Source organism: Xyrauchen texanus, chromosome 8 (genome assembly GCF_025860055.1).
Source record: "Xyrauchen texanus isolate HMW12.3.18 chromosome 8, RBS_HiC_50CHRs, whole genome shotgun sequence".
In the NCBI taxonomy this organism is placed as follows: Eukaryota; Metazoa; Chordata; class Actinopteri; order Cypriniformes; family Catostomidae; genus Xyrauchen; species Xyrauchen texanus.
Window position 1 is genome coordinate 42,658,168 of NC_068283.1, and position 18,367 is coordinate 42,676,534.

Below are 18,367 nucleotides of genomic sequence, written 5' to 3' on the forward strand. Positions count from 1 at the left end.
GATGACCTAGGAAGTGAGGAAATCGCTCTTTTATTGACAATGTGGGTACTACAGCCCAAAGGGTGTGTGGCAAAAGAAGATAAGGAAAGCAAGGATTTTCGGACGAAGTGGTCTTTGTACCAGCTTCGGAGAGAACATCTGATTGCCTGGGTCTTCTGTGTCAGGAGTGCTTAGGAGTCTTCCGGGTACAAGAGGGGGTCCTGGAGACCCCTGTAAAATGACCCTGTAGTGATGGTCATAATTCATAATTTCATAATTTCGGGGACAAAAGTCCCCGTCTCACCCATCCACTAATTTTGGGTACTAATTGGCCAACATTTACTGATTTATTGAGGGTAATTTGTGTGGATGGGTCCTTTAAAAAAGTGTCTCGGTGTGTGGTTTGCAATTCACGGGCTGGGGTCGGTGTGGTTTATGTCAGCTCTGTGTCAGAATAATGTAAGGGAGGGGAAATTTTGGCTTCTCCAGCCCTAAGAGGATTCCCTCTGGAGCAGACATGAAACGACACACTTAGGCATGCCTTTGATCAAGTGAAAGTGATTAATGGTCAACGTCTCCAGCAAGACATCATGCTCGCATATCTGTATTTTTCAATTATCAAGGATCGGTTGTATCAAGTGATATACAAAGGAAGATACAACCCAATTGTTAGTATCGAAGAGCCGTTGGGAAATTTCATGCAGGTGAAAGCTGCACTTTTTGGTGGGACATTATTGCACTCTGACTTCTCACTCCCTTTTATCTTGCAGGAGGACACATCAGACATGGGGTTAGGAGTGGTACTGTCCCAGATTGTGGAGGGGAGGAGCATCCTGTGCTAAATTTAAATGTAATGTAAATTAGTCGCAAGCTCCTGCTGAGAGAGATTAAGTACAGCACCATCGAGAAGGAGTGTTTGGCCATCAAGTGGGAGGTCCTCACCCTCCAGTACCATCTGTTGGGATGTGTTTGTATCCTCTTTTAGGGGTGACAGGCCAGATGGCTCCCAGGCCTGAGTCGGATGATGGGGCGTGGCCGAGAGAAGTCTGCAGAGAGCAAGGCCGAGAGAGACAGAACGGTAAGGATTGTCATCTGTGGAAATCATCTCTAATAGCTGCTTTGAGTTTGCATTGAGAGTGGAGAGGGATAAAAGGGCAATCCAGACTGCCAGAGTGAGAGAGAGTTGCACGCAGCAGTTTGTGGACATTATGTTGAAGCTGAAAACATTCTAGAAGTTTGTGTGAGAAATAAAAAAATATGTTGAATTTTTACCCAGCTCCTGCTTCCTACTTGAGAGAGTTGAAAGAATCTTGTCACACATATGTTTAAATGGACATGAGGGAGGGACATTTTGGGGAAAACTATTACTCTTTAATGACAGCTAATTTTGTTTTTCGATGTTTATGGGTTTGAAAACATTCTCTTATTTCATATAAATAGAAAAAAAACAATACAGAACAATAGTACTGTAATAGTATAACAGTACTGGGTTATATTTTCAGAAGAGAGCTAAAGGATATTTATTTATTATTATATGACTACATCTAAACATATGTAGGAATTTCTTTTTTACTGTACACACTTTACCTTCTGTGCCTTCAAATAATGCCATCATCCGCAGAACTTGGAGAAATAAGAAAACACATGTCCATCCAACAATATCTAAGAATGAAATCAAACAAATATACAGAAGAATGTACTGCTTTGCGTTGAATTTTAGATTTGTTTACAACTAAATTTAAACGAAACTAAATTTAGCATACCTTTCTCCATTTCCATAATGCTGTGATGAACATAGAGCGCCATACTGATATCCAGAAGAACTAATATTATTATTATGCACCTTCTGAAGATGACTAGATCATTAAAAACAAAAATATTGATTAAATGTTTAGTCTACTTTGAAAGTACTTGTAGAATGATTATTTGTAATGATAAGAAGTTAGATCACATAATTTAATTGAACAGAATTTTCAAATTCTAGCTCTTTAAATCACTACTGAGCTAATAAATGACAGTAATGAGAAAAGGCATTTTATTGTGCACTTACAGCTAGATTCTTCAAGAAGATATAATATAAATGGAGCTGGTAGGATTTGAAAAAGTATAACATATAGATGGCCTGAAATAAGATTAAAAAATCCATTATTATTACATCATTTTTCATTAATCTGATTGCTGAAAAGTTTGAAAACAAGCATGATGAAAATAGTCTTATATTTTTTTAACAAGTGCTTACACATAAAAGTAAAATAGACTGAATTTTAATCAATTACATTTTTATAGAAATAAAATAAATGTAATTGTTATGGAAATTTGACACATAATTGCTTGTTGCATACCAGATATTTTTAATATAATTATATTGTTTGTGTGATTTGTTTAATAACTACACATAAATGAATAGTATTATACACTCCACTTACCCTCAATGTCAGTTTCTAATGAAGATTGCATTAAAAATGATTGTAGAGGAGACAAGCAGACCCAACTTATGCCAGACAGTTGCAAATAAAAATCTTTTTTGCTTCTAAAAACTTTAAAAACAATAAAACACAAACATCAGAGGAGACATATGATGGAGAATAGTATATTTATGGCTCTCATGAAATAAAAGAGTTGTATGTGGACATTCACAATTCAAAGCTCCACCCAGAGCATTTATTGAAATCTAAGCTGCAAAAATGGGCAATTCTGAAATCCTCAGGTATTTATACCTTGAAGAAATTAACATTTGACCATCCACATTTACAAATGGCTATTCAGAATTCAGAAACTTGGCCCATCCAGTCATAAAGAAAAGTAAAAAGTAGTATAGATCTTAAAAGACACATTCTATCTGGGATGGCTAAAGATAAGAGTAAAATGCTCTAACTAAACTTCCAAAAGTTTCCAATATTAAGTGAACTGCTGAAGTTTATTTTTACTAAGTCTCCTATTTTAGACTGACCTCAACAGACCAAAATTGTCATTATGTAATGCAGGCTTTGACCTACAAAAACATGGAGCAGATCTGCGCCCATGAGATCACATAACCATGTCTTGCATCTCTTGAGCAGTTTTTCAAAAACCATGGCCAGTTGTTCCACCCACCAACAATGTTAGGGCATCCAGCAGCTGAAGGCTTATTAACAACCAACATCTAACAACCTCAAATGATAAAGTCGATTTCAGTGTCATTTTTTACATAATTATGGTTTATCGTTTAGTGTAGTTTCATGTTTAATTACTGTACATCTCTTCAAGGATTAATCTAACACCTCTGTAATTTTCAAGATCACTAATCATATAAAGCTCTAAAAGAAACAGTTTTATGATAATTCACATAAAAAACTAAATTACTTGTGCACATAACATGATTACTGCATTTCATTGGCTGTGTACTTGCATTTTGCACAATGACAATAAAGTTGAATCTAATCTAAAAAAATAAATAAACTGTAAATCAGAAAATCTTACCTCCAATGAAGATGAAGATACACAACAATAGTATATATACACCAAAAAATCCCAAAAATATGAGAGGTACGATAGTTGTATAATGTGCAGTCTTCTTCAAGGCATATGAAAAGAAAACTAAAAGAGGAACAGATTTATAAAATAATAAAACAGAATAAATAACAGTGCAATACATCTGAAATATAAAGCAGTCTGAAAGTGACCTATGTTGCAAAACAATTAAATAAATAATAATAATAAAGAATTAAACGATATAATTAATAATCAATTAATGTTATTAAATGAATTATTTGTATTATTATTATTTAGATCTAATTAAAGGAGACTTTTGTTGCTTGTTTTCTCTCAGGGTATTACAAATCTGCTCCAGTAAACAGTGGTCACACTTTTGTATATACAGTATCTTTCATATTTAAAGACAGCTAAAACAGCTCTATATGATGTATTAAAGAATACATAATATGTATTTGTTTGTAAATTAAATGTTGCAATTTTACACACAATAACACACATGACTTCTGTGGTGCAATATTTAGATTTTCCTACCTGAGTAAACGACGACTGTCAAAACAGCAAATTCTCTTGCTACACGTGAAAAACTGATCCATGTCTTAATGTAGCCTGTTTTAATATATTCTGAAAGCAGAAAACGTTTTTTTATAGATTAACTTTAGACAATGAAAAGCTTTATTGCCACAACAATAACAAAAATCACTAAATATTTTTCAAGAAAAGGTACAATAAGCTAAACATCAATATCTGCCAATCAAAATGCATCTGCCAAACTGGTTTGGTAAAATTAAAACTATCCAAACTAAAACATACCTTTAAGATAAGTTAAATAAGGCACAGCCCACAACAACATCACAGGTCTCAGAATATAAATAGCACAGCATGGGATGGTCTCATTCAGAAATCCTGGAACAAATTTTAAAGATGGACATTAGTTGATACTGTATCTCATGACAGTAAATCATTACTTTGTCAAAAATAAAGCAAACAAATAAAAAAAGAATGTAAAAATATATATATATATTTTGACACTAAAGTACCTTTACATGAATAAAAACAAAAGTGACTACAAGTTATTTGTACTTTTTGTTTCATGAAGCATAATAATATTTGTAACCATAACAACCCAACCTCATTTAACATTCAATTGCAACTAATAACACCATAGACAAAACTGATAAAGAGAAAGATACAGATGCTAATGGTCTGCACTTATATAGCACTTTTTTTAACCTTAGAGGTTACCAAAGCACTTTACACTGTGTCCCATTCACCCATTCACATTCACACACCAATGGCCGCAGAACTGCCATGCAAGGCGCTAGCCTGCCATTGGGAGCAACTTGGGGTTCAGTGTCTTGCCCAAGGACACTTCGGCATGTGGAGTCGTGTTGGCCAGGAATCGAACCACCAACCCTGCGATTAGTGTCCAACCCGCTCTACCACCTGAGCCACAGATGCCCCCTGTATGCATAATATGTGTAAATAATTGTAAAGTAGTTCAATGGAAAGGAGGAGGCGAGAACCGGCTTGGCATTATAAATAATATTTTAATTATAAACTTAAACAAAAGACAAACACACACACACGCGACATAAATTATCTCTCTCTCCCGCACCACTGCCCGCAATCGGCCTTTATCCCTCTCGTAGGCTTATTTAGCCTGATAAGGGACCGGGTGTGAATAATCATGACCCGGCCCCACCCTCCGCCTGGTCACATTCCTTCCTTGTTCTCTCAGGCAGGGGAGCCCCTGGCATGACGTACACCCCCCCCCCCCCTTCCCTGGAGGGGGGCATGCCTTTTGCCCCATCTTCCAGCAGGTCATCCCCGTCTTCCTGGATGAGGGAGGGGACAAAGGGAGGGAAACAGAAACAATTAATAACTTCCTGTAACAGTGTAGTACCCCCCCAAAAAACACTGTAAAATTTAAACGAGAGGGAAAAGGCCAATGCAGAGCGGCAGTGAGAGAGAGAGAGAGAGAGAGAGATGGAAAAAAAAAAAAACGTACTCGCCGGTTCTCTGATACACTGTCGCATGGTCCTCGATCACTCCTACACCCTTTCAGGTGGATGACAGCCACTTCTCCCCGGGCGGACCGGTGTCAAACCCATGACCCCCGGCGGAAAGAACGCCCCTCCGCGTTCACAGCGACTCCTGGGGACACTACTCTGCCCTGGCTCCAGGCTGTCGGAGAGTCACTTCCCTCCTCCCCTTGTGGACGGCGGCCTTCTGTCGACCCCTCCGCATTTCTGGGGGATGGCAGGGCACTAATCCGCCCTTGGCAGCGGCTCCATCGCTCCAAGAAGTCGGGGAGTCCAGTCCCCACTCGCCTCGCGGATGGCGGCCGTCCTTTTCGTTTGTGTGTTATTCGTGGTTGCGGTCGTTATCTCTCCGCTTCTGTCACGATCGCTCTGTCTCACGTGTTTAGGTGCTACACATGCAGAAATGGATTTCATGAATGGTTCATGTCCTCATTGCGAGAACATGACCATGGCAATGTTGCAGTCGTGGCTTTCTTTCGTCAGAGGGAAAGTCACCCCAGCGGCTCCCTGCCTCAGTCCTTCTACCTACGGGTATGAAGCAGAAAAGGTTGGCGATTTAGAGTCCTTAATGGGAGCCTCTCTGCTGGGACACCCCCGCCAGACCTCCCATTTCCCAGCCCTGGTCGAGTTCTCTTGGTGGGTTCGCGATCTCATTCAGAGCTAACGAAGAGGATGATCTGTCGATAGCAGCATCGAAGAGTGGGTTCGTCCAGTCTGACGTGGAGGACTCAGCTGGGCTTCCACCATCGGGTGCGGTAGCCCAGTGGCAGGTTGACTCGGACTTAAGCGGCCATTGCCACGTTGACCGGCCAGACCAACACGAGCTTGCCCTGGATCAAAAGCAAAAGCCTCTACAGGGCGAGCAGTAATGCCAACAACATGAGGCTGTTGATATGCCGTTGCAGTCCTGTCCAGTAACCAGCAGTTGCATGCCCGTTGCACACAGCACCCTAACCTAGCATGTAGGCATCTCTCGTAACCATGACGTGCCTGGACGATTGCTGTGAGGGAACCCCTGCCCATAGAATGCAAGGTCTGTCCAGTGGCTAAAGAAGTGGTGGCAGATCTGCGTGATGGCCACGCGATGTGTGCCATGGCACCATGCCCATCTCATGACTCGAGTCTGAAGAAAGTGCTGGAGCAGTCTCATATGCATCAACCTGAGCGGCGTGGCCATTGCCGAGGATGTCATATGCCACAGGAGCCTATGAAACCATTTCAATGGGACCACCGTACTCCACCTGAATGACTTCAGGCAGTTTAGCACCAACTGCGCGCACTCACTCGTGAGGCACGCTATCATGGAGACTCCTTCCCAAGTCTAACTCCTTCCCAAGAAAATAAATGATCTGAACTAGGGACAGCTTGCTCTTTTCCCAGTTGACCTGAAGCCCTAAATGGCTGAGGTGCTTGAGCACCAGGTCCCTGTCCCACAAGGGGACAATCGCATCTGATGTACCTAGGAGTGGGCCTACATGGCGGGGGGAGCAGGAAACACCACGTCGAGGAGCCTCGCTTCGTCCAGAGGTGGCTGCGCTGAGGGGAACCTCGAAGCACTTACCTTCCTCCATATACCCAGCATCGTGGGGGTCAACGAAGGGGGAGGAGAGCTTTTTGACCATCCTCTTGGCTCGTCACAACCGACTGGCCGTGGGTTTGAGTGTGGTGTGGCCGGGCGCGCAAAGGCAGAGGGCCCGTCTTTGTGTCATCCAGGCTGCAGGTGTTCAGTGTCCGGTTGCCATGACAACGCCGGTCGAAAACACCGGCTGTGTGACTCAAGGAGTGAGGAAACCGCTCTTTGAAAATGTGGGCACCGCAGCCCGTGGTGAACTGTTCCTTGAAAGCAGTTTTTATATTGTGATACATACACTCACCTAAAGGATTATTAGGAACACCTGTTCAGTTTCTCATTAATGCAATTTTCTAATCAACCAATAACATGGCAGTTGCTTCTATGCATTTAGGGGTGTGGTCCTGGTCAAGACAATCTCCTGAACTCCAAACTGAATGTCAGAATGGGAAAGAAAGGTGATTTAAGCAATTTTGAGCGTGGCATGGTTGTTGGTGCCAGACGGGCCGGTCTGAGTATTTCACAATCTGCTCAGTTACTGGGATTTTCACGCACAACCATTTCTAGGGTTTTCAAAGAATGGTGTGAAAAGGGAAAAACATCCAGTATGCGGCAGTCCTGTGGGCGAAAATGCCTTGTTGATGCTAGAGGTCAGAGGAGAATGGGCCGACTGATTCAAGCTGATAGAAGAGCAACTTTGACTGAAAAAAACACTCGTTACAACCGAGGTATGCAGCAAAGCATTTGTGAAGCCACAACACGCACAACCTTGAGGCGGATGGGCTACAACAGCAGAAGACCCCACCGGGTACCACTCATCTCCACTACACATAGGAAAAAGAGGCTACAATTTGCAAGAGCTCACCAAAATTGGACAGTTGAAGACTGGAAAAATGTTGCCTGGTCTGATGAGTCTCGATTTCTGTTGAGACATTCAGATGGTAGAGTCAGAATTTGGCGTAAACAGAATGAGAACATGGATCCATCATGCCTTGTTACCACTGTGCAGGCTGGTGGTGGTGGTGTAATGGTGTGGGGGATGTTTTCTTGGCACACTTTAGGTCACTTTAGTGCCAGTTGGGCATCGTTTAAATGCCACGGCCTACCTGAGCATTGTTTCTGACCATGTCCATCCCTTTATGGCCACCATGTACCCATCCTCTGATGGCTACTTCCAGCAGGATAATGCACCATGTCACAAAGCTCGAATCATTTCAAATTGGTTTCTTGAACATGACAATGAGTTCACTCTACTAAAATTGCCCCCACAGTCACCAGATCTCAACCCAATAGAGCATCTTTGGGATGTGGTGGAACGGGAGCTTCGTGCCCTGGATGTGCATCCCACAAATCTCCATCAACTGCAAGATGCTATCCTATCAATATGGGCCAACATTTCTAAAGAATGCTTTCAGCACCTTGTTGAATCAATGCCACGTAGAATTAAGGCAGTTCTGAAGGCGAAAGGGGGTCAAACACAGTATTAGTATGGTGTTCCTAATAATCCTTTAGGTGAGTGTATATTTACTTTTCAAAGATATTATCAACAGCAAAAAAACGACAATACTCACCCTCAGTAATACCCCAGAAAATGAAGGCAAATGCCATACAGATGTTTGGACAAAATACAAGAGAAACCTGTAGTGGCCACACTGTTCTGCTGGGGTCTAGTTGGGAGAATAATCACAGTTAACTGACACTTGTAGTAGCAGGGCTGCAAAAAACGTTTAATTTGATAACTGACTAATCTAAAAATGATCAGAATGATTAATCAACTATTCGAGTAATTATTGCCCTGATCAATCAACAGCTCTTAACCAAGAATTCAGATTAAACTTTGAGTTAAGAGGTTGTTTTAAACTTATGCTTGCCAACAAGTCAAGTCAAGTCAATTTTATTTGTATAGCGCCTTTCACAACACACATCGTTTCAAAGCAGCTTTACAGAATATCAGCATTAACAGACGATTAAACTGTAATGTCTATAAAGTCGATGAATCATCATTGTGTAGTTTAGATAAAATACGATTCTTAATCGTGTTTAAAAATAATTAAATGATAATTGTATTAATAACCCCAGTGAGCAAGCTGTAGACGACTGTGGCAAGGAACACAAGGATGGAAATGAGGATGATAATCTTTTTAAACGACCTTCTCTGAATGACCTTACTTTCTATGTAGTTATTCAGTAAAAAACACCAAACGAAAACTAATTAGGAATTTATTTTTGACTTGTAGGCTTATAGTAACAAGCCCAGTGCTGGTCTTCTGTGTGCTAACTACGCAAGTTGTGTAGGGCCCATGATTCACCAAGATGCCCCCATGCTCACAATGAAGTTCTACGTAGCCTAGTTCTGGTATTTCGTCTATGCAAACATAACCATAATAATAAAGATTTTATATTACATGCAAATAAACATATGTCAACTGTTGAGGAGTCGGGGGTGATTTGTTGACAATTATTATTATAATTAGTTATTTAATTCTGTTTCTGACATGCTACCTGTCAGGAACAGAAAAATTTAGAAAAATGCCGCAAGAACATAAAACGAGAGAGCAAGAAGGTACTTTTAACATATTTTAAAAGGTAATTTCATGTATTCTCATTAGAAATTCTCCTGATCTCCAGCTACCATATTAGATCATTTTTACGACAGAAATAAAAGTACATTTTCAATTTTTGTCAGGAGAATATGTGAAAATTAAATGCAATTTCCAATGTTTTGGACATACCTTCTAGGTTATATATGTAACCTCCATTCCCTGATGGAGGGAACAAGACGTTGTGTCAAAGAAGCGACACTAGGGATCTCTCTTGAGTACCGAATATGCCTCTGATCTATGAAAAAAGACCAATGAGAAGTTGGCCGACAGTATTTGCATACCCCACCCCCGGGTATAAGGGTATAAAAGCTGGAAATACGTCGAGTTCATTCAGGATTGTTCTGAGGAGCCAGAAATGGTCCAGCCACAACAGTGGCTCAGCTCAGCGACGTGGCCGGGAGGACACAACGTCTCGTTCCGTCCATCAGGGAACGGAGGTTAAATACGTAACCTAGACATTCCCCGTCTGTTGCTCACTTCAATGTTGTGTAGAAGAAGCGACACTAGGGGTCTAATTTAAATCACGCCATGTGCTGAGACGTGTTCTGCTGACACAGAAGCGGGCAGGCATTTTACGTGCAAAGGCGACCACCTGTGTCAGACTGAGTGAAGACGCGAGGGGACAGAGACATGCTGAAGGGGAGGACTTTGTACTGATATGCCTGGCCGTCGAATGCGAACCGTAGAAAGGGTCAGTGTCAAGGCAGAATTGAGACGTGGAAGTACATGTCCTTCAGGTCTACCGCTGCAAACCAATCTAGATGGCGGATGCAAGTTAAGATGTGTTTTTGTGTGAGCATTTGGAACGGGAGTTTCATCTCGACCAAGTTCAGCCACAGATGATGTTCCTGGACCACGAGCATGGCCATCGCCTGCCCGAGTGACTGCGCTGTGACCTTTGTGGCTCTGAGGGCGAGGTCGGTTGCTGAGCGCAGTTCCTGCAACACATCGGGATCAGGGCTACCCCTGTGCAGATCTTTAAGTGCCTTGGCCTGGTGGACTTGCAGCAGGGCTATGGCATGCAGGGTGGAAGCGGCATGTCCGGCGGTGCTGTAGTCTGGCGGTCAACAAAGATGTCGTCCTACAGGCCTTGGAGGGGAGCACAGGGTGACCCCGCCAGGTGGTAGGGTTTCCGGGGCACAGGTGGAGTGCAAAAAGAGTGATTGCGCCCAGGAGCAAACTGCACTGCCGTGCAGGGAAGGAGAAAGCCGCTGTAGTGCGCCGTAGATCCAACAGCAGAGAGCGTCAGAGGAACAGGAACGGGTGCATGAATCGCAGCTCACTGCAAATACAACCATCGGCTCCGAATAAAATTTCTGAATGTACTCAACGTATTTCCCCACTATTATACCCGTATGTCCGGGAGCGGAGTATGCAAATACTGTCTGCAAACTTCTCATTGGCCTTTTTTCATAGATCAGAGGCATATTCAAGAGAGATCCCTAGTGTCGCTTCTTCGACACAACGTCGAAGTGAGCGACAGACAGGGAACTTCAATTATGCAAGATCTGCTGAATATGTCATGTCAATTATTTAAAAACAATATCTATTCAAACGTTTAATGCAAAGTTTGCACATTTAGGGAAATATTGATGGATGCTCATGTTTACTGACTATATTTTATGTGTTTTCGATAATATTGACTAATCGTTTCAGCTCTATGGTAACAGACTTTAGCAGATTGCAGACTGCATGCAAAGTTTCATCACAGGAAATAAGAACATTATCCTTACGATCACACCTGTTTCTTTTGATTGGTGGTAAATCAGACAGCAAAGCAGAAGTGCAGATCCAGATGCAGCAATACAGAAAATCAACACCATTATGTGTATAGTAGAGAAACCTGTGAGACACAGACATGAGTACACATGAACACAATTTAGTCTATATTTGACTCAGTATGTATAGATAATATTGTAACTGTTGGTTTTCTGCTTTTTATTATTTATAATATTTTAGCTGATAGAACCGTATGGTAAAAAGTTTTAAAATTTGGCACACTGATGGAAAAATGGCAGAATATGCCTGCATGGTGACAATTTTGGGGTAGGACTCGCAAACCCCACCAACTGCTCAAAGTTGGAATTGGGCTTCTGCTTACAGTGATAAGGATGTGTAATTATCTTTCCACTTCCTTCTTGGTTCATCCAGGCACCACGTATCTAGTGGTTTTAATTTTTTTTTTATTTCGAATTTTTTCAAAAACGTGCTTTTCGAACTTGTCCTACAGCGTTGTTCAATCCAAATGGCATATGCACAGCTAGACCCTATTTAGGGGGACGTTCAGGGGCACTTAAACAGCAATAAACTAGTATGAAGTGTGAGATATGAAGTGTGAGATAGCTTTGGTTGCAAGCTTATAGATTTGAGTTTGGGCTATGAATATGTTCATCATTTGTTTAACTCGCTGAAGTAATACTGTGCGTCCCATCACTGAATCTGACTCTGAATGGGACAAATCATTCATACATTTGGTATAGGAGGTGCGGTGACTGACTGAAGGAGAGGAGGTATGGCATTCATTTAGTTCCAGGGCCATTTCTATGTATTTCGGTGCAGGACGGTTTGGGGCTCACACTTGAACACCTCTCAAATGCAGCCCTAGGCGACCACCTAGTTCGCCTGGGCCTAGAAACGGCTCTGTTTAGTTCAGTAATCATGTTCTACAATGAGAGAAAGGGGCTGTATGATATATGAATAAAAGTGACTGATGACATTACAATGACTTCAGGATGTAATTGAAACATAATTAGTGGTGCTTGCAAAGCATCACTATTGTAATCTCACATACTTATTATTATACTTTTTATTTTTATTTTTATTTTTATTTTTATATCTCTTAACAAAACTTGGCACCTAACTCGTCCCAGCACCGTTTAGCGTAGACCCACGAATGAGGTGTCAAATCGAACGGCCTATTGAGGACACATGTGCTATGACTTTTATAAGCGATCGGAGTACGGTATTTGCCCCAGGGGCAAAAAGCGGCGAAAAATCCCATAGACTTAACATTGAGACAAACTTTGACGCGTCACAGCTCCAAGCGAGGATTTCAGTAGAAGCGTGTGATTTGCCACATTTGAAGAGGCTGGCAGGCTCTGTAAGAGCATACCTCAATATGGGGTAAAAGTTGCACCCCTGGGGGCAGGAGCTGCCCAAAAATGCCCCAATTGACTTATAATGGTGTAGGACGGCCCATGAAATGAAAAGGCATAGGGATTTGTATTGAACATAGCTCTGGATCACAGTGTCATAGAGACGAGGGGTGGGCTCATTTTACTCAGACAACCAATCAGTCTCTCTGGATCATTGTGAAGCTATCAAGCCACGCCCTAGCAACCATTAAGAGCACCTTAGCAACAAGTCCCATAGACTTCTATTGAAAAAGATCAAAGGGATATCTCCGGATAGAAGTGTCATAGAAACACAAGGGTGGTCTCGTTTGACTCGGGACAGCAACAGCCAATCATGCATCACTTCAACACTTCCTATCCCTCCCTAGCAACCATTGTCGAGCACCTTAACAACCAAAATCCATAGAGGGATATCTTCCATTCTGAATGTCACAGAGGCATGGGAGTTGGTTTATATCATTCATACTGACAAGCAGCCTTTGGAGATTCATGATTGGCAGCTGCCAAGCCACTCCCTAGCAACTACACAGAGTACCCTAGCAACCGTTTAGCAGTAACTATATCTCTGCACCAGAAAATCAGAGAGACTTCTGGGTTGATTTATTTCAATCAGGATGGCAAGGAGACTTGATAAGTATCACTATGTTAACTGCCTAGCAACCAGATGGGGTTACCCTAGCAACCGAGTAACAAATCACATATCTCTGCATCAGAAAAGCGTAGAGACTTCGGGTTGACTTATTTCAATCAGGATGGCAAGGACACTTCATTAGTATCACTATGGTAACTGCCTAGCAACCAGATGGGCTTACCCTAGCAACCGAGTAACAAATCACATATCTCTGCATCACAAAAACATAGAGACTTCGGGTTGACTTATTTCAATCAGGATGGCAAGGAGACTTGATAAGTATCACTATGTTAACTGCCTAGCAACCAGATGGGGTTACCCTAGCAACCGAGTAACAAATCACATATCTCTGCATCAGAAAAGCGTAGAGACTTCGGGTTGACTTATTTCAATCAGGATGGCAAGGACACTTCATTAGTATCACTATGGTAACTGCCTAGCAACCACATGAGCTTACCCTAGCAACCGAGTAACAAATCACATATCTCTGCATCAGAAAAACTTAGAGACTTCCAGGTTGACTTATTTCAATCAGGATGGCAAGGACACTTGATTAGTATCACTATGATTACTGCCTAGCAACCAGATGGGGTTACCCTAGCAACCGAGTAACAAATCACATATCTCTGCACCAGAAAATAGTACTGACTTCGGGTTGATTTATTTCACTCAGGATGGCAAGGACACTTCATTACTATCACTATGGTAACTGCCTAGCAACCAGATGGGGTTACCCTAGCAACCGAGAAACAAATCACATATCTCGGCACCAGAAAAGAGTACAGACTTCCAGGTTGATTTATTTCAACCAGGATGGCAAGGACACTTCATTAGTATCAATATGGTAACTGCCTAGCAACCACATGGGGTTACCCTAGCAACCGAGTAACAAATCACATATCTCTGCATCAGAAAACGTAGATACTTCAGGGTTGACTTATTTCAATCAGGATGGCAAGGACACTTGATTACTATCACTATGGTAACTGCCTAGCAACCAGATGGGGTTACCCTAGCAACCGAGTAACAAATCACATATCTCTGCACCAGAAAATAGTACTGACTTCGGGTTGATTTATTTCACTCAGGATCGCAAGGACACTTGATTACTATCACTATGGTAACTGCCTAGCAACCAGATGGGGTTACCCTAGCAACCGAGAAACAAATCACATATCTCGGCACCAGAAAGAGTACAGACTTCGGGTTGATTTATTTCACTCAGGATCGCAAGGACACTTGATTACTATCACTATGGTAACTGCCTAGCAACCAGATGGGGTTACCCTAGCAACCGAGAAACAAATCACATATCTCGGCACCAGAAAAGAGTACAGACTTCGGGTTGATTTATTTCAACCAGGATGGCAAGGACACTTCATTAGTATCAATATGGTAACTGCCTAGCAACCAGATGGGGTTACCCTAGCAACCGAGCAACAAATCACATATCTCTGCACCAGAAAACACTACAGACTTCCGGGTTGACTTATTTCACTCAGGATGGAAAGGAGCCATGTATTGTATTACCTTGGTAACTGCATAGCAACCACATGGGCTTACCCTAGCAACCGAGTAAAAAATCACATATTTCTGCACCAGAAAATCGTACAGACTTCTGGGCTGATTTATTTATGACCATAATTTTTTTTCTTTTCAAGTTACAACATGCTGTTTGACGAGTTTTGCCACGGCAAGCACCACTCACATTTTCTTCAGGAAATGTACCTATCTAGTTTTTAAGCTACTATTGTTGCTTTGAACAACAGAAGTTGCAAAATGTTTCATGTTCTATAATTTTTGTTAATACATAGAGAAAAAAAACAGGAATGATTAGGACAGATGCAACATGTTGCCAATAAATAAACAGTTACCATAAAACATGTATTGTCTATATTCTTCAAGTGGTTTTGGTTCATTTTTAATAACTTTAAAAGTGTTTAATATTAAAATTACAACATTTTCAACTAGCTTAAATCACATAAACACAGTAAAAAACAAAACACTGTATATGCAACAGAGTGGAATACATGAAATATGCGCATCTTACAGTGTCATTGGGGGTTGAGGCCACCTAAGATTGAAGTCATCAAGGTTACCTAAGTAACTTAAGTTCTTTGAAAGGAGGGAAAGAGACGTTATGCCGGTAGCTAATGCCAGAGGTCGCTCCCAATAGCCCAAAAACACTCTGAACACTATCCAATCACGGCAATTCCATTGACAGATGAAGTTTGAAGCTCTGCCCTGTAACCACGCGCCTAAGAGAGAGTATAAATTGAGCTTCCGAACACCATCTTCCTCAGAACTTTTGAATGAAGAGATGAAACATTATCTAACATTTTCAGTGGAAAAACAGTATTATACCAAGGTATGTAAATTCTTGTTCCCTCCTTTCAGGGAACCAGGGTTACTTAGGTAACCTAGATGTTCCCTTTCAAGTCAGTCTCTCAACATTACGTCAGTAGCTGATGCTAGGATATTATACAATGCCATAATACTAATTTAGGCTGTGCCTACTACAGAAAGGCAGTAAACAGAAGGCCCACATCCACACCAAAGTGGAGAGAAAAACAGAAAATAAATGGTGCAAATAGTGATACCATAAGAAATATCTGCCTTACAAGTAAATAAAGACATCTCAAGGTGAGGTGAAAACCTGACCATAAAGATATACTGTATACATACTATATATAAGAGGTCATTTGGCTCTGTTAAATAGCCAAATTTGTAGATTCCACAGTTTGGGCCACGGATGCCAAATTGTGCCCTGTGCCTTAGAGAGGAAATCTCCCCTCAAGGGAGATTTTGCTTGCAGAAATTCCACCAACTCCAGAAACCACGGGTAGTTGGGCCAGTGCGGTTCAGCTAAAATCCATATTTCTTGATCCTCCTGGATCTTCCACAGCACTTGATGAGTGAGCTCTATAGGTGGGAACTCATACTTGCATTTCTAAACTGGACAAATTTAATATAGGGCATCTGAGCCCAGCGGAACAAGAGACATCGAGTACCACAGCTGGTCTCCTGAAAGGTGAATAGATTCACTTCCTCTCTCCCGAAGAGCCCCCAAATCCTCAGGACCTACCAACCAAAGGCCTTGGCACAAGAGCAGATCTACTCCGCAGCCCAGGATATGAACTGCCCAATTCAACTTGAGGTGTGTCTGAAACCACAGGTGTAGGAGACATACCAGTTTCAACAGGGGATGCGATCAAACCCCACCCTGCCAATTTAAATACACCACCACCGAAGTGTTGTCTGATCGGATCAGCACATGGCGAGACTGAACTGAGACTCAGATCTGCTCTCACTTTGGCTGATGCCAAACTTGGTACATGCTCTGATCACCTTACGTCTTGATTATTGCAATGCCCTGTTTATCGGCTTATCCAAAAAAAAACAAAAAAAAACATTGCTAGATTACAATATGTCCAAAGAGTCCTCCCCTTTACTAAGTGTTCTGCACACATCCTCCCTCTTATGCATGATCTCCACTGGCTGCCTGTTGCATCCTGAATTCAATTTAAGATACTCCTCCTAACATTTAAGGCTTTAAATGGTCTTGCTGTATTTTATTTGTCTGATCTACTCTATCATGTTCTGCCCACTTTTAGATCCTCTTTGATCCTCTGAACTTGGCTTTTTGTCTGTTCCTAGGTCTCAGTTGTAGGCCAATGTAGGTGGTAGGTAATTCTGTGTTGTTGCTCCTAAGTTATGGAACTGACTACCTCTTACTCTTCATAATATCTCCTCTCTATACATTGTTAAGTCCCAACTTAAAACTTTTTGTTGTTTCTATTTGCTGTACATTTTGAGTAATCATCTCTCCCTCTTTTTATGTGTATTTTGTATTGTGTATTATTCATTGAAAAGTGTTTTTGAAATTAAATTATGGAAACGCCGTACACGAGGAGGTGGCTTGCCACTTTCCAGCATCCAAAAAGACACAAATCGCAAGTAGCTCTTTTAGCACTAATGCAGAAAATGCAACAACAATAAAGAGACTTTATTAGTTGTAAAAAATTAAGGATACAGTCCATCGACACACACAGGGAACAGAACCCTCTTCTCTTTGACGATGAAGCGGCAGAGAGGATCCATCTGTAAAAACTATGATGCTTTGCCAGAAATGTTATAAATGTTATATAATAAATGTTACAATTATTATAATTATATTAAATATTGTGTATTTGGGGAATATAAATCACTTTTATGGAGGTTCTTCCTACATGTGTTTAGGATATTGTTTTTCATTGCAAATACCACAGTTTCTTGTTTTATTTTAATTAATTTATTAATTTATATAGATTTTTTTTAAACTATAATTAAATCTAACCTTGGCTTTATGTGAATATCATAATTTTACCAATACCACTGTTTATGGATGGTACAGTGGATATGCTTCAATCAAAAATACTATTGTAGCCTGTATTTATTTACATTTACGCATTTGGCAGATGCTTTTATCCAAAGCGACTTACAGAGCACTTATTACAGGGACAATCCCCCCCGGAACAACCTGGAGTTAAGTGCCTTGCTCAAGGACACAATGGTGGTGGCTGTGGGGATCGAACCAGCGTCCTTCTGATTACCAGATTACCAGTTATGTGCTTAGACCACTACACCACCACCACACCATACTAATATTTAAGCAATTTAAATTAATAAAACCCCTGCGATGGACTGGCGACCTGTCCAGGGTGTCCCCCGCCTTTCGCCCAATGTTAGCTGGGATAGGCTCCAGCCCCCCGCGACCCTGTACACAGGATAAGCGGTTGACGATGGATGGATGGATGGAAATTAATAAAACTAACAGTAAACTTATTCAAGTTTTTATTAAGAGTGATACACTTAGACCTAAATTTTGGTGTCAGCCCCTGATGTTTTTCCAATTCTAGAGACTGGCTTGCAATAGCAGAATACAAAATTAATTT

At 41.4% G+C, this 18,367-nt stretch overlaps 2 protein-coding genes across 2 annotated transcripts in view; both read right to left on the bottom strand.

The window, feature by feature from the left end:
* The window catches only part of LOC127647777 (uncharacterized), a 227,109-nt gene that overhangs the window by 45,033 nt on the left and 163,709 nt on the right, over window positions 1-18,367 (bottom strand). The window lies entirely within an intron of this gene.
* The window catches only part of LOC127647779 (uncharacterized), a 33,559-nt gene that overhangs the window by 13,630 nt on the left and 1,562 nt on the right, over window positions 1-18,367 (bottom strand). The window contains exons 4-12 of the mRNA XM_052132246.1: window positions 11,410-11,511; window positions 8,637-8,732; window positions 4,264-4,356; window positions 3,985-4,074; window positions 3,439-3,555; window positions 2,406-2,516; window positions 2,030-2,101; window positions 1,743-1,835; window positions 1,567-1,641 (exon numbers count right to left, since the gene is read on the bottom strand). Coding sequence (XP_051988206.1) covers window positions 1,567-1,641; window positions 1,743-1,835; window positions 2,030-2,101; window positions 2,406-2,516; window positions 3,439-3,555; window positions 3,985-4,074; window positions 4,264-4,356; window positions 8,637-8,732; window positions 11,410-11,511 — 849 coding nt within the window. The remainder of the gene's footprint in view (window positions 1-1,566; window positions 1,642-1,742; window positions 1,836-2,029; window positions 2,102-2,405; window positions 2,517-3,438; window positions 3,556-3,984; window positions 4,075-4,263; window positions 4,357-8,636; window positions 8,733-11,409; window positions 11,512-18,367) is intronic.